The 16,514-nt window shown below is 42.0% G+C and overlaps 1 protein-coding gene across 1 annotated transcript; it reads right to left on the reverse strand.

Moving 5' to 3' along the window:
* Positions 1 to 1,499: 1,499 nt before the first annotated feature.
* LOC138198409 (UV excision repair protein RAD23 homolog A-like) lies at positions 1,500 to 9,750 on the reverse strand. Its single transcript, XM_069149831.1, is given in 10 exon segments — positions 1,500 to 1,770; positions 1,924 to 2,085; positions 2,291 to 2,421; positions 4,371 to 4,458; positions 6,142 to 6,269; positions 7,200 to 7,243; positions 8,144 to 8,259; positions 8,261 to 8,353; positions 8,494 to 8,655; positions 9,529 to 9,750. Coding segments are annotated over 10 exon segments (1,104 nt in total). The 5' UTR covers positions 9,595 to 9,750; the 3' UTR covers positions 1,500 to 1,656.
* Between the last annotated feature and the right edge of the window lie 6,764 nt (positions 9,751 to 16,514).

A 16,514-nucleotide genomic window follows, 5' to 3' on the forward strand; every position in this document is an offset into this window, starting at 1 on the left:
AATTGACAATAAGAGGGAAGTAATTTTAGCAGTATTATTTCTAAGCTTTATTGTCACCCAGACTCAGTCATATCGGTTCAAATAGTTTCAATTTATTTCCCACCTAAATTTGCCCCAGATGAGAATCATAATTACAAGTTTTGCCCTGAGCTGGAGACTGATTTAGTTCCCAGATCTTTGCCTTATACTTTTTTGGAATATCTGAAAGCAATATTAGATGGCAAAAAAGCTTTTCTAGACACCCAGGTAATGTTAGTACAAATGTATGATGGTGGTTCCTATAGAACGTCAGAGTTGTTTATTTTGAACGCATCTTCTGGGACCTGTTCGGTTAGTGAAATGAGACATTTACCTACAAAAGAAGTGTGCGATCTTTAAATCATTTTGGTTTTGTAATCCACTTGGAAACATGTGTCATCTTGCATATTGTGCATCTTTGTATCTAGTAGAAATTAAAACTGACCTCAGTGCCGTGTGGCTGCTCCCTCGATTGTTGTTTTTAAAAAAAAAAAAAAAAAAAAAAAAAAAAAAAAATTGTAACAGCAGAAGACTTTAAAAGTAAAACATCAGAAGCTCGTAAAATGGGACGTGTCAGTTGCACAGTAGATATTTATGGGTAGTGTTAATTAGCACCAGAAGCTATCAGCACAGACAAAACAGTTCCACGTTAGAGTAACCTAAAGAGGCAGGCACAGCGTTTGCGGGGACTCTGATTGGCTGCGATGCGAGCAGCCGGGACCGATGAGTGGAGAAGAGAATAACCAGAGACGTCTTTGTCAGTTTAGTTCCCATATTGACTGATAGACACCCCACCCCCACCCCACCCCCCCCGGCAACACATCATGTCAGACACACACAAAAGGGCAGCACGGTCCAGTCTGTCCACCAATTTCACTCTTGGACGTACGTACGTGAGGCTTACAGAGGTACACACAAGCGTTTACACACACACTGATAAAGTGGTGGAAGTGCGGTGAGGAGAATGTGCTTCCATACAATCCAGCTACAGCATTAACAAACTTAGAGAATGCAAGATCGATTACTTTTTTTTTCAGCCTAAACTGCATCGCATCCATCTGCACAGGCATACACGGACGTGCTCACACACGCGGACACGAGCACACAATCTCTCGCCGCGCACCCTTCAGCCCCCCCCCCCCCTTCATCCCCCCAACCCCCCTTTCCTCCGGTCGCTCCCCTCCCTAATGTTCACAAAGCGCGTCTAAAATCAAATTATAGATCTCCCCTAAACAAACCCCACACATTCCATTGGAATTCACGTGGATTTTATAATTGTTCCACACTTTTTTTTTCCCATCCCCCCCCCCCACCCCCCTCCAATGATCCGAGTCTGACCTTCCTGCACACAACCTCCGATTTTGTGTACTTTCCACCCCTCCAGAAAAAAAGAAAAAAAAAACTAAACCCACCCCGTCTCACCTTCCCATCCTGCTACCCCCACCCCACCCTGCCACGTCCCCGCCCCACCCCACCCCACCAGTGGCTCCCGCCCCCGCCCCCCTCCCGTTGGGTTGAGCTGAGGTTGGTAGCTGTACAGTAAAATTTGGGGGTGCAGTCTTTATGCTGAGCTTGAAGAAGGGGCCGGGGGGGGGGGGGTTAGGAGGGAGGAGCAGGAAGGCGGTGATCCCCTGCTGTTCAGTCGTCTTCCAGTCCCTGGTTAAGGAGAAAGTTGGCTGCCAGGTTTTCATTCTTCTCGCAGGCAAAGTAGGCCTGGATCACCAGAGCCTCAGGGAAACCCAACGCTTTTAACTGCTCGGGTGAAACGATGGGCCGCAACAAAGAGGAGAGAGAGAGAGAGAGAGAGAGAGAGAGAGAGAGAGAGAGACGGGAAAGAAGGCTTTAAAAAAAGGAGCCCGGTCCACAGAACACATTTCCAATATGTCGTCCTCGCTCCTTACTCACCCTTTCGATGGCTTCCTTCTCCTGAGGTGTAACCTGGATATAGTTGACCGGTGCCCCCTCCTCCCCCGCCGCCCCCAACTCTCCGACCTCGGGCGCGTCCCCCCCCTCTCCCACGGGCTCGTTCAACATCTGGATGAACAGCTCCTGATGCTGACTGATTTGCTGGGGTGGGTGGAGGTAGGGGGGGCAGGGGGGGGGGGTGTAGACAGAAAATAAGAGGTCATTTATCTAAAAGGTATCATTTCTACGCCGAACGAACCGAAGCGAATCCAGATGGTGCCCGGTCTGTGGCGACAAAGATCAAAAGGGAAACGAGCGGCAGGAATATTAACCGGCACGAATCACGAAACCTCCTCTGCTGTGTTACCTGTAGAAGTTGCGGATTCTCGCGGCCGAGCTGCTGGAGGAGAGCGGGCAGCAGAGCAGGGTTCTGCTGGATGGCCTGTCTCATGTGCAGGAACTGAGGCTGGGTCCGCAGGAATGCAAGGGGGTTCTCTCCTGGTTGATATACACAATGAATGAGCACCAGCCAGGAGAGCAAACTAACACAACTTCATGCAGGAGAGTTTGAGAGAAAATCAAGTTAAACTGGCTGATTCTTGCCCGCCTGGGGTTTCAGTGTCAGTGGGGGGGGGGACACATGTTCCCACCAGAATTACTCCTTGGTGAAAAAATAAAAAAATAAAAATCTCATCTAAAACTGACAATAGTCACTACGTTACTTGACCCAACCTTCAAAAGAACCCTCCCACTCCCAAAAGGGGGATGAGGCGGTGCACCTACATTTAGATGGCGCTAAGATTTTAGCGCTGCGGTAATACATTTTAGTAATACAGCTCCCGTACACATCATGTAAATAACTGAAGATTCAAACGGTGTCTTGTTTCGTGCAGCTCATTCGTGTCACTACGATCTAAAAAAAAAAAAAAAAATGAATATACACAAAATGCAGGACCTCTGCTTTATTCAAAGACCGCATCCTTCATCTTCATTACAAAATGTGGATTATAATAAATGTGTACAGCTGCATTCGCAGCTCGTACTGCTCATCCACACCGCTCGCCCACTCACTCACTCTGCTAGTGTATCATTAGCCTGCAAACTGCAGCTAGAACGCTGGTGGTGTCTAAAACTGTCCAGTCCTTGCTCTTAATCATAACCCCCAACAAAACCTGCTGTCCTTAACTTACAGCTACCAACACGAGTTGATTTACACTGTCCTACCCTCCCACAGACAATGTCTGTCAATCAAACGCATTCCCAACCGGCTCCCTCTCCGTGTCCACTTAACTGTGTCAGACTCCCCGGGAGGGATTTCAGATGGACTCATGACACAAAGAGCCCCAAAACTTGGAACTGTGTGGTGATTTCCTTCAGTCAGATAAAACTGCTTTTGGGAAAGGTCCAAAAATACGTTCAAAACATTTGTTCAAAGGAAAATGTCTGCACACCCAGTTGGTGTGTGTCGGTGTGTCGGGGGATCTCGAGGCTGGGCTCAAATCCTGATGACTATCAGGCATCAGCGATGGATGATTGTCCATCGGCCCAACCCTATCTCTGACGCTTTAATCTCCCACGCAAAGATGAAAAACTGTGAGGAATCTCCTGGTAGGAGAGAAAACAAGCCCGTCAAAGTGTCAAGAGAAACACAAAGAATGCAGTTCCTGAATTTGGAGACGTCACCCTTCACACTCCTTCTTACCGACTCACTTTCTTGCACCTAGCCAACAAGCTCGCAAGCCTGAACCCTGGAATTTATCAGTAAACATCTCCATCACTATAAAAGCAAGGTCACAGACATGCCACAAGCAGATACATACATCAAAAGGACAACTTTAAATACTTATGACGAGCGACTTCTCTGATCTCAAATAAGTTGTAACAGCAGCCATTGATGAGCAGATGCTCTACCTAGTAAATAGTGTATTTGTACATATATATATATATATATACACACAGCTCTATAATGATTACAAAATTCCCCTCAGGTCATGGTAAACAAATCCCAACTCAGAAAGAGGCAGCAAGTCGTCAGAGCGGTGAAGGTACCAAAAAGGTTCAACAACTTCTAGCGGCCTGCGGTGGAGAAACATTCCACTTCTGATGAGTCATATACGAGTCACTGTCTGCCAGTGAACCGATGACAGTTATTGACTGTAGTTATGTCTGTCCCTCGCAGCACTCACATATTTAGCTGCTCATGGCTTCCTTTCCACTGTTCATTTTGATGCATGGATACAAAAAAAAAAAAAAAAAAAAAAAAAAAAAAAGGCCATAAATATGGGATATTTTCTGTTCAACTATTCAAGCTATGAGAGACTTTCTTCCCAAGGCACTCTGACATCTTTAACCCACCACCAGTGCTTTGCATTTTCCCCACACGGTACGGAAAGAGAGGGCAACAGCTCTGTGTGTATTTTGGGACCAGAACGACTTGGGTGCTTTACCTTCTGCTAGAGATGGCGCTTCTGTGGGTCCAGACGCGGGAGCCTGCACTGGGGGATTACTCTCCTGGACCGGGCTGCTGGGGATACCCTGGAAACACAAGAATACAGCTGTCAATCACACTCACACTCACAAAGGCCAAAAGCAGACCGAAAATAGTATTAGCAACGTGATAGATAGCTAACAGACATGTAATTGCAGCGTTTCTGCAAGGACCGTCAATCAGAAATCCTTCAGTATTCTCAAAATAACACTCAGTTGCCAGTTTATTCTTTCCACTTAACCAAAGCTAATCTAGGATAATAAAGCAGTAGTTAATATAGTTTAATATTTGTCATATATGTTGTAGAAGGATGCAGTTTGTGGTACAACATCCACTTTCTTCCCTTGAGTGTGAATTCGCTCAAAGGCGCACCCTTAAATGTGCTAAGAAAATGTGAAGAATCTATATTCTATTATATTTGAAGAATATTTAAGTATTAATACACCACATCATCTGAGGAGTGGAGAGGATGAAAGTATTGCACAGTAACGTTACAGAAATGCACTAGTTTGATGAAAAGACAAGGACACACAACTTTGGCAAAGTTGGAAAGATATTTGGAAAATCCGAATCAGTAACTCATTAACTAAAGTCGTTGAAACACAGACGATGTTTCAGTCCTACTGCAGTACAGCAAACAACGAGCTGCAACCTGATTTTCATCCAAATGAGCAAGACAAATAACTGGCTGTGAAACGAGTGCAGGGACCGAGATACGAGAAAAAAAACTGCAGTCTTATTCGCTGCCGGGTCACCAAGATCACACTAATGATCTCCTGTAGGTTAAATTACAACACTTACTTTGGAAAAATAAGCTTTTGTGCAATTTCTGTGGACAAATATCCAATAACTTCCGTCCTACTCTGTGTAGTGTCACCAGAACTACTTCACTTAGCAACGGTCTCCGGTTGGGTTCTTTTCCCCGACCAATAAAAAAAAAATCGCTCAAATTTATATAACAGCACATTTCTTTCAAACTAACAGTTGTAGTATAACCAAGAGAAGATCCTTACTATGTGATGAAGCCATTTCGGTGAGACTGAAGTTATCAAATATTTCATATATTATGCAAACACAAATCCTACATGGTTGCTTTTACATATATATATATATATATATATATATATATATATATTACTTTGTTCAATAAATGTCAGTAATTGTTGTAAAGATTATACTTTCACTGCGTTAAAAACAAAAAGGTTATTTTCCAAGACACCTCATAAGGTAAACAGACATTTTCCTGCTCATTACTGTGTACAGAGGTACTATATACTGTATGTACTTGGGCCTCAGGAGCACTTTTGATGCTGGCAGAAGCAGAGAAACCTCCCAGCAGGACACATTTTATGACTGCACAGAAACTCTTAAAAAGACAACTAACTACTTGTCCGCTCGCACAGAAACATCCAGGACCTATGAAGATGCAAATATTCTTCCGTTTCAAAAGTTGAACTGCTGGAAACAAGATGTCTCCTACGTCACTAAACATCCATTCTAAATGTGCACTGTGGGGCGACCAAGACTTCAACTTTCTGTATCGTACTTAAAGCACAAAGTGGCCTGTTGGACCGGAATTGGCTTCTAAACTATTTATGAGCTCCCCAGAAGAATTCGAACAGTGTTCCTAAGATGGTAAGAATAACTTTGTTTGTGTGTGTGTGTGTGTGTGTGTGTGTGTGTGTGTGTGTGTGTGTGTGTGTGTGTGTAAGAAAGAGAGAGAGACTTGCAGTGAGGAGGTACTCCACAGCTCTGTGGGGGTTGTTGAAACTGGCCCGTAGCGCGGCCACCACTCTCTCCCTTTCGTAGCCCATAGACATGATCTCTGTCAGCATCGCCTCGTACTCGGCTCCAGTCACTGAAAACACAACATGTGCACACGGACGGTTACTAACTGCACAGTTTTATACATTTGTTACAAGTCAACAGGAAATGGACGTTTTGGATTATTTCTCCTGTGAAAAGTAACCAAGCATAGCAAGTCATTTTTAAAGGCAACTCTAAATCCAGTTTTGGACTAGCATTTAACAGACGTTATCTTAAACTTCCAGATCCTGATCCTCCCAACATGAAAACATCTATAACGTGGATTTTATGAATTGTAATTGACTGTTGAATATTCTATCTACACATCAAAATTCCTGAGAACCAATGTTTGGTGTCTCCAAAATTACTGACGCTCCTTTTCAAGGCTAAAGTGGATGAGAATCTGACAGTAAAGTCAGATTTTCAGTGAACTATTCCTTTAATAATGCAACATGTGGTGAACATTTCAAGACCGGGAAACTCCTTACTTAGTTTCTCACCCATAATTCTCAAAATATATAAATACTGGTCTAAAATGGATTGTAAAATGTAAATGAAAGGACTCAAACCTAAAATCATACAACAGGAGCTTAAACAGCAGGATGACACCTATTCATTTCCGTCTCTGTGAGTCTGTACATAAACTATGAGTGAACCAGATGGGAATCCCCATCACTCTCGGTGGGACCACAACAAGGTACGGTTTGCTTTTTTTCGGAGCCTAAATATAGACACGGTATGTATTACACTGCAGCCTGTAAAGTCCCGACTCACAACAGTAACAACTTCTGGCAGCGCGAGTATAACCTCAGATTTATACAAGGAAAGGAACTGCTGTGATCTTAACCCTTTAATAACACTGTCAACTGTCTGATATTTGACATTTAACAGCATTAAGGGAAAAACAATCGATTGCATTTAGACAGGAGTGAAGTGCTTTTGTACATCATGTGATGGCATTCTGGTGGCGTGCGTTACCTACCCAGCGCTGAGGAGGCATCCAAGCCCTGACTGCCACCACTGGAGCTATAAAACAAAGTGGGCGACAAAAGTCAGATGACCTCCAAAACATGTCTATAGTGAGAAGGTGTGGCGACGCCGTGTTGAGTGGGGCAGCACATGATATTGACAAGTGAGTTTGGAAATCAACACCCAATCCTTGTCTCAGATTGTACAAAAAATTAGAATATTTGAATACTAACCGCTGAAGGACAAATGTAAGCATTACATTCAAACCAATCAATTCATTTAGAGATGACTACTATTATAGATTTCCAGTTACGTCTTACTCTGTGAATAAAAACAAAACAGACAGAATCCACTCTCTCTGTATAAATGTAAAAACATGATGGTTAAATGTAAAGACAGCAGCTTGTGAGGCATGTTTATCAAACAACAACCAACAATTTAATTTTGCAGTTTAGCATACTAAAGACATTAACATGAGCTGATTCAATAACTGATAAAAAAAAAAAAAAAAAACTACCAATAAGAGGCATGGTATGTTTCTGCTATGATTGTATAAGGTACAGCTGGGTGCTGTGAAGTGCTTTTAACAGTAATATTCTTGAGGGGAAATCCTGTCGACTGTCTATGGATTTGAATCATTTCGCCCGGTAATATGTCCAGTCTCTTTATAGGATGTAATAGTTTAAAAACAATTATATTGACAATTATCTTCATTAATGATGAATCTGCTGTTTATTTTCCCGTTAACCAACATGTGTGATGAAGAAAACCGTCAGGGTCTAACGTGCAAGAAGCAGGAACCAGTGACTATTTGCCATCTTTGTTTGAAAAACAACAGAAATATGACTTAGTTGCTGTGATTATTGCAGATTTATTTTCCATCAATCCACAAATCAAAATATCAACCAGCCATTACACCTCTAAACATGAATTACTATATTAACGGACAGATTGTACCTGGCTGGTTGTTGTGGTTCTGTGTCTGCAGCACTTGGCTCCTGCTTGGCCTCCTCGGGAGCAATGGGGACAGCTGCGGGGGCTGGGTCAGGGGCTGAAGCTGGGTTTGTGGCGGGGGGCAGCTGTTGACGTGGAGCCAGAGTCCTGCACAGGGGGTTTGGGTGCTTCCGAGACCGGCGGCGAGGCTGCAGCTGCAGCTGGAGGCTTAGCCTTTTGAATGTTTAAAAAAAAAAAAAAAAAAAAAAAGATAACTGTTATGCTGGTAGGTACATGGGACCTAATGGCTGACTGGAAATACTTGTAGGAAATCAAGGTGATGTCACCCATAAGCACAACAGTCAAAATCTCACCTTGGACACCATCACTACAACAAAATTCTTCTCATCAATTTTATAATCCTTGATTGGCGTGTCATCTTGCAAGATTTTCCCAGCGTATATCAGCTTCTGCCCAGATACGGGGAAGTTGTCTTTTCCTCTTTCTGCTTCTATCTTCTCTTTCAAGGCCTTCACCTGAAAAAGAGAGGAATCATACTCCTTCACCACAGACAGGCACCTCCAGACAGTCGTCCCCCCCCCCCGTTGCCTTCATTTCAACGAATGGATATCAATACAGTACGCGAGATGATTCACGCACATCACTGGACAGTAAGCAACACAGCTGGCTTTAGTTTTAAGGTCAGGTGAGTTCGGACAGTGTCGATGCAGCGGGGTTTGGATCCTGTTGGTCACATAGCATGACAGCGCTTTCTACAAATTACATGAACATGAAAACGTCTCCTGAATTACATCCACTACGAGCAGGTACGCATTATTTCAATAATATCTGAATCAATAAAGTCCAGTGCTCACTTCACGTTGGCCACGCAAGCTCCACCTCAGAGAGACATCTCGTCAGGACGCGACCAATGAAGCTAATCGTAATTGGCAGTGTCATACGTGTTAGCATTAGCAAGCATGAGCGCAGAGGACAGCTCGGGTTCAACACAGGAGTTTCAGAATGACATACTATATCCGAGCGGACATACACGAAGAGCAGTAAGCACCCAGTAACCGCGGCACGAGCTTGAGACGATGAGAAACTCGTTCACAGTCACCGTCGCGATCACTTTGTTATCGGACTGTTCAGCTAGCTAGCTACCATGCTAACGCTAGCAAGTTAGCACCAGACAGATGTCGCTTTATTTAAGCGGTTTCACGTCGGTTGGCGATGTGCAGCTCCCTTTCGCTAAAAAAAAACAAAAAAACAACGTATAAATTGGTTTATAATTGGTATTATCAAAACGAGTCGTCGGGTTTACACGTGAAGCAAAAAAAAAAAAAAAACACATCGGTCCCGCATCCAGCACGGGTTAGCTCAAAGCACGTTAGCCGGTAGCCGCTCACCGTTTGTTCGGGGTCTATCTCGATCTGGATGGTCTGCTGCTGCAGCGTCTTCAGGGTGATCTGCATGGTGGACGGCTGGCGCGCTTCAAAACGGAGGAACAGCTGCTCGCTACGAAGTTAATTTGTTTTCGAGGTAAGATAGCAACTAGCCGAGAAAATGTGGGTATCCATGAGCACTCAGCAAATCGCCATCTTTAGTGACAAAGTTGGTGGTGCGGCGAGAAAAGCTCGGCTGGAAGGAACGAGATCTCGCGCGGGACTCCGCGACTATGGCGAGCCGTGTCACCGTCGGAGAGGCGTCGATAAACTCGCGTGAAATATCCACGCGCTCATTTTGAATACGCACGCGATATGCCCGCTGAAAATAATGATTAGAAAATAAATCTGCAATTACAATGCGACTTTTTTTTTTCTTTTTTTTTTTTAAGAACAAGTTGGGAAAAAAAAGCATCTAAGACTTCTTATAGTCACACGAAAAAAAATTGTTTCTCAAATTTTTTTTTTTCAAAAATTGGTTAAAAATTCACGTTAGTGGCACTTCACCTTTCCCAAGATAATCCATCCACCTGACAGGTGTGGCACATCAAGATGCTGATTAAAGAGCATGATTTTTGCACAGGTGTACCTTGGACTGGTCACAATAAAAGGTCACTCTAAAATGTGCAGTTATATATATATATATATATATATGACAACATAATGTCACAGATGGGGGAGAAAACCAGTCAGTATCTGGTGCAACCACCATTTGCCTCATGCAGTGTGACACAACTCCTTCCCCAAGAGTTAATCTGGTTGTTGATTGTGGCTTGTGGAAAGCTGGCCCACTCCTCTTCAATGTCTGTGCAAAGTTGCTGGATATTAGTAAGAATTGGAACATACTGTTGTATAAGCCGATCCAGAGCATCCCAAACATGCTCTGTGGGTGATAATGTGTGGTGAGCAGGTCGGTCCAGAACTGGGATGTTTTCAATTTACAGGAATTCTGTATAGATCCTTGCAAAATGGAGCCATTCGTTGTCATGCTGCAACATGAGGTGATGGCGGTAGATGAATGGTACAACGATGGACCTCAGGATTATGTCATAACATTGCTGCGTTCAAATGGGTCATATTTACCATTTACACGAGAAGAGTCCTTATGAACGGCCCCCTCATGGTATTCACCATGTTGGAACTCAAAATTTTCCGTAAGCCCCAAGTTAACAAATTGTTAGATGTTTGCTGACATTTACAGAAATATATTGTAGTTTTAGTCAGTTTTAGTCATCGTTTTTCATCATATAAAGCGTCTGAGGAAATGTTGATGTTCCTACAACCTGATCTTCTCCCTCTGTCATTATGTCTTTGCATTACATTGCTAAAATGGTTAGCCCCCTTAGCTTCTAGACGCCGTCCACGTTGACGTTGATTAACAGTGGTGTTTTCGTGACTTAACCACTTCAATGACAAGCATACGTTGAACACGACTTCCCGTTGTAGCCACTAGTTCACGATTTCAATTTGAACGCAGCGTATCTCTGTGCATTCCAATTGCTGCAATAAAATGCCCCTGTGTTTGTTATCCATTATGCCTCCTCATACCATAACCTCACCACAACCATGGGCTCTGTTCACAATGTTCAGACAGGCAAACCGCTTGCCCACCGTACCCGCGACTGCCATCTGCCCGGCACAGTGATCAAAAATCGTCCGTGAAGAGTCCACATCTCCCGAGTGCCAGAAGCCGTCGAAGTCGAGCATTTGCTCACTCATGTCAGTTACGAAAACAAACTGCACTCAGGTCAAGACCCTACCGAGGGCAACGATCGCTGAAATTGTTTTTCCAGATAGTTTCTGACAGTTTGTGCAGAATTTCTTTGGTTGTGTGAACCAAATGTTGCATCAGCTGTATGGAAGGATGTGGAAGTCCTGGGCTGGTGTGGTCACATGTGGTCCATGGTTGTGAGGCCAGTTGAGTGCACTGCCAAATTCTCAGATGTGACTTTAGAGTCGGCTTACAGTAGTAAAATGTTCATTCAGTTGACGGGCAACAACTCTGGTGGACATTTCTACAGTCAGCATGCCAACTGCACGCTCTTTTAAAACTTGTGACATCTGTGTCATTGTCTTATGTGATAAAACTGCACATTTAACTGCACTTTAAATAGCATATTGATGTGTCACATCTTTCAGGTGGATGGATTATCTTGGCAAAGGTGAAGTATTCACTAACATAGATTTTAACAAATATGTGAACATGTTATGAGAGAAATAAACCTTTTGTGTGCATAAAAGAAGGATTAGATCTTTTACTTCTACTCATGAAAAATGGGAGTGAAAACATTGCATTTATAGTTTTGTTCAGTGCATACGTAGATGGGCGGGATTGTAATAATGTGGTTTTTTGTGATGTCTGCCCTTGTTTTGCAAATAAATTATGTATTGACAATAATAATTTTGAAAAAAGGACACAATAGATTGAAAAAATTCAGCATATTACATAAACCACTGGGGGCAGTGAAACTAACTAACAATAAAGGTTGTTCTTATTTATCTTCTTATTTATGGTCTGTTCTATTGTCTGTGATCATATATGACTCCTTGTTCAAAGTCCCGCCCACTCATACAGATGTTTACAATCATTGGCTAATCAGCCCTCTAATCAGGTGCTGCGTTCAAACGCTCGTGGTTACAACATGGGAAGTCGTGTGCAGAGTATTCTTGGCATTTAAGTGGTTAAGTCGTAAAAACACTGTAGCTAAGAAATGGCAACACGGATGGCGTCTAGAAGCTACAGAGGCTAACGATGTACCCAGCTAACAGGAGGATAACGTAATGCAGGAAATGCAAAGGCACCGACGGAAAAGATGAGACTGTTGGCAAGATCAATGTTTTCTTCAGACGGAGGCCAGTTATGAACTCTACATGACTAAAATTCCAATATAATAGCTTAACATCCAATGAAATTGCCTTTGCTATTTCCGTAAACATCACCAAACATGTCACAACTCATGAACTCGAGGTTAATAGAAAATTTCGACGTCGTGAATACCAGGAGGGAGCCATTCATATGGACTCTTCTTGTGTGGAGAGTAAATACAACCCCATTTGAACGCAGTAACATATGACTTCTGCTCCACCCACTCATACAGGTGTTTCTAATCACAGGCTAATTAGCCCTCTTATCAAGGTCTTTGATTTGAATTTGTAATTTTTTCTTATTGTGTGCACCTTTTTTTTTTTTTTTTTTTTTTTTTATGTGTTCTATGCTGCTGTGACGACTAAATTTCCCCACTGTAAGTCTAAAGTCAAAGTCGAAGGTCACCTTGGGTGGAGCTATGGGGTGAAGTCACCCAATGTCATAAAACCCCTTTGTAGCAAAACCTAGCCGATGTGCAAAACTAACAGAGGAATGAGGGAGATGTCTGTTAAGCTCATTTGGCATAAAATTCTGTGGAGAAATTTAAACAGGTGAATTAAAACACCTGTGTGTGTGTGTGTGTGTGTGTGTGTGTGTGTGTGTGTGTGTGTGTGAACCGTTTCTTTAAGACGTTGCCTTTTAATTCATTAGATTTAGTAAAGCTAATTAACAAGCATTGGCCATCTGAATATAAGAACCAACTGATCTGTGAAATATGTACATTATTCTGGAGGAGTCTTGTCGTCACACTTTATCAGTGTAGTCTTGTGGTGCGGCCAGCAGGGGGCAGAGTTTGTCCGCTTAGAGACAGTGTGACTGACAGGAAGGGAGAGACAGACAGGAATTTTATGAATAATGACGACCAGCATGTCACTTTTGTTTGTGCGGATAGATTGATATATGAATGAATAGTCACATGTTGGATATACGTATATGGACACAGGAGATTTTCAATATCTCATATGCATGTACACTATAGCAGTTTCTGTGTCTGCTGCAATACTATGATTTAACCCATGGGAATGATGTCTTGTGAATCCACATTCAAGACATTTTAGGATTAAAATATGTGACCTCAACTCAACCAACCAGATGGCATTTACATTATTTTAAATTCTTCTCAGTAAAGAAAGAGATTGGTCCAAAAACTAATATGTTATTCCCCATCCTTTTGGAAAAGTTTGCAAAAGGAAATGAAATTATTGAGTGTGAAGTCAGAATTCAAGATCATTGTGAATGATAAATGACTTGACTCATAAGTGTGTCTTATTTTGTTAACCCAAGTTTTAGATGATAAACAAACTTGAAAACTAATTTAGAGGGTTTAAAGATTAAGAAGTACAATAATAGACTTTGCCAAGAAGAGCCAATCGGGAAAACCCAATAATCCCATTTGACAAGCTGCTACCAACTTCTACTTCTGGTACCTATTTCTAGCCTTTTAGCTTTCATAGAATCTTCAAACATATCAATGATGAAAATAGTTTTTAATTAATTTTTTGTAAGTTGATAAATGACTGATCATTCCAGCGATAGGTTAACGGTTGGTTTCTGTGTGCCTGGAGAAATAATGATGTGTATTATAAAGGCAATTGGGAGCCTAACAAATAATTTTGGGTCCAAAGAAGGCTGACTGTGACCTGGCCACATCACAGAATATTTTTCCATTGAAAGTTCCAGATATTTTCCTCCATAAAGTTCATTAATGCTAAATTGCAATACTCACCTCTGATAGAATATATGTTTTCTGTCTGCATTGCTGTTATAGCTCAGACATCATATAAAAATTGTTCCTCTGTTTAACAAATTTCAATAATATGATTTTCACTTGTGTTTTTCCTCACTAACATTTTTATGCCTTTGGAGAAAAAAGTCTATTTGCCAATATAACTGCTGCCTGGCCTGTGAAGCCACAAGTCTCTGTTTGACCTTACTTTGACCGTTTTGTCGTTGTTGTTGTTACCCAATACTACCACCAGAGGTCTCTAAATCCATAGAAATGGTAATTGTATTTTAATTCAATTCAAACATATTTATTGTGTCACCAGACACAAACATGATCCCTGTAGCTCTATGTTATTGTTAGTTACTATTTTTATTTGATATGTATGATTTGATTGTTTGAAGATACATTAACTAAATTAAATCGAGATGCAAAACTACTAAAAGAGACATTAAATGACTTAGTGACACATCACTACACAAAGTGTGACAAATCTACAATATTTAAGTCTATAGAATACAGACATTTTATAGGCATGATACAAGTATGTTAGAGAAGAAAGATAGCCTGTGTAATTGGTCTTTATCTCATTAGAAGCCATATGACTGAAATACACACACACACACACACACACACACACACACACACACACACAGTAATGTACACATACATTGTGCCGGCTGTGACCACCAGTCGTACCTCCCAGCTAGCTTTGTGACATAAATATTTTATTGAATTACCCCCTAATTCATTGCTCAGTGCCAGGTTTGCCAGGGTCTTCCTGTCAGTCCTCTCCTTCCTGCTGCTCCCCATCCTCATCCCTGAACCTTTCCTCCCTTTCTTCTTAGTTTTTCACTCAATCTTTTGCTATAGCAGTTTGGTCAATTTTGTCTCATGGTTAAGTTCTTCACTTTCTCCAACTAATGCAGTCTCTCCTAAAGTGGATTACCCTGTTTTGGGTGAATTTGGGTGAAAAGGGCTCAGGAGAGAGATCAGGGAAAAACAGAGGAAAGTGGAAAAAGATGATGGATAGAGTAGAGAGGTAGTAATGATGAGGTGAAAGTGAAAGGGTGAAGAGGGAGGTGTGTGTACGAGATTGAGGGAATCAGTGTGTGTGTGTGCGTGAGGACGGTGCCCTAAATGTGTGTTCATCTGGGTTAATTCTCAAGGACAGAACTATTAAAGATTAACAACAAACCACCATGTTTTATTGAGACAAGCCCAATCGCAGGCATATGGCTCAAAACACAGACCTACTTAAATGTCTGTGTTTGTGTGTCTGCGTTTGTGTATGTTTCTGCAGGTTTTTGTTTTTTTTGTCCCGATAAAAACGACCATCTTTTCTAAAAAGCCATGTCATGACTTTTGGGCATGATGTTTTGCTGCAGTGCTGCAATATTGCAGTTGTACCTCAATTAGATTGGCCTCACTTAAGGCCTTACCCTGACACATTGTACACAATGTGGACACATTGGACACCCTGGACACAGTGTTCCCAATGTGTTGTGGCAGGAAAATATCAGGATCTGACACTGAATGTCAAAGGACACATTAAAATGAACATTTAAGCCATTTTTGTAATCTTCAAAAGAGAAGTGTAGCCATGTGGCTTTTGGTCACCCTGCCTCATTATTTACTGGAAGAAATACCATCGTGTTGAAAATATTAGCATCTCTACTCCCCAACACTGATAGTGGTTAAAAGTTCAAGACTGCAAAGGCCACAACAATCATGATTTGATGACTCTGTGGCAAATATTTGGCAACTATTAAATATTATATTATACTTTCATCCATTCGCACCATACCAGTTACCATTTGTGTGCAGATGACATCAGCTGTAGGCAGAGCGGCTGTGGCTCCGATAGCAGGTTATCCACTAATCATAAGGTTGGCACTTCGATTCCACGGTTCTTCCTGTCCACATGCCAAAATGTCATTGGGCAAGACACTGAAGCCCGAATTGCTCCTGGTGGCAGGCGAGCATCCTGAATAGTAGCTCTGCACCATTGGTATGTGAATGGGTAAATGGGAAACAGTGTAAAGCGCTTTGAGACCGATATAAGGTGATAAAGCACTTTATAAATGTAGACCATTTACCATTTACACCCAGATCCAACAACACAGCACAGTAGGGAAAAATACAATTCTGATTTACAGATTCTGTTTCTTCATTTAATCCTGCATTATAACCCAGTGCAGGATGTTATGTTTGACAACCAACTTAATTTTCACTCCTAGATGCAGTCTGTTGTTCAATTTAGTTTTTTTGCACTTTTGAAATGTTTAAATTTTTTTTATCTGTCATCCATGTTTTCATTTCATACTGGCGTGATGACAGTAACTTGCTGTGTTCCTGTCT

This window comes from Embiotoca jacksoni, unplaced genomic scaffold (genome assembly GCF_022577435.1).
Source record: "Embiotoca jacksoni isolate LCO1_2020_lvr unplaced genomic scaffold, fEmbJac1.0.p SCAF_15, whole genome shotgun sequence".
NCBI classification, from domain to species: domain Eukaryota; kingdom Metazoa; phylum Chordata; class Actinopteri; family Embiotocidae; genus Embiotoca; species Embiotoca jacksoni.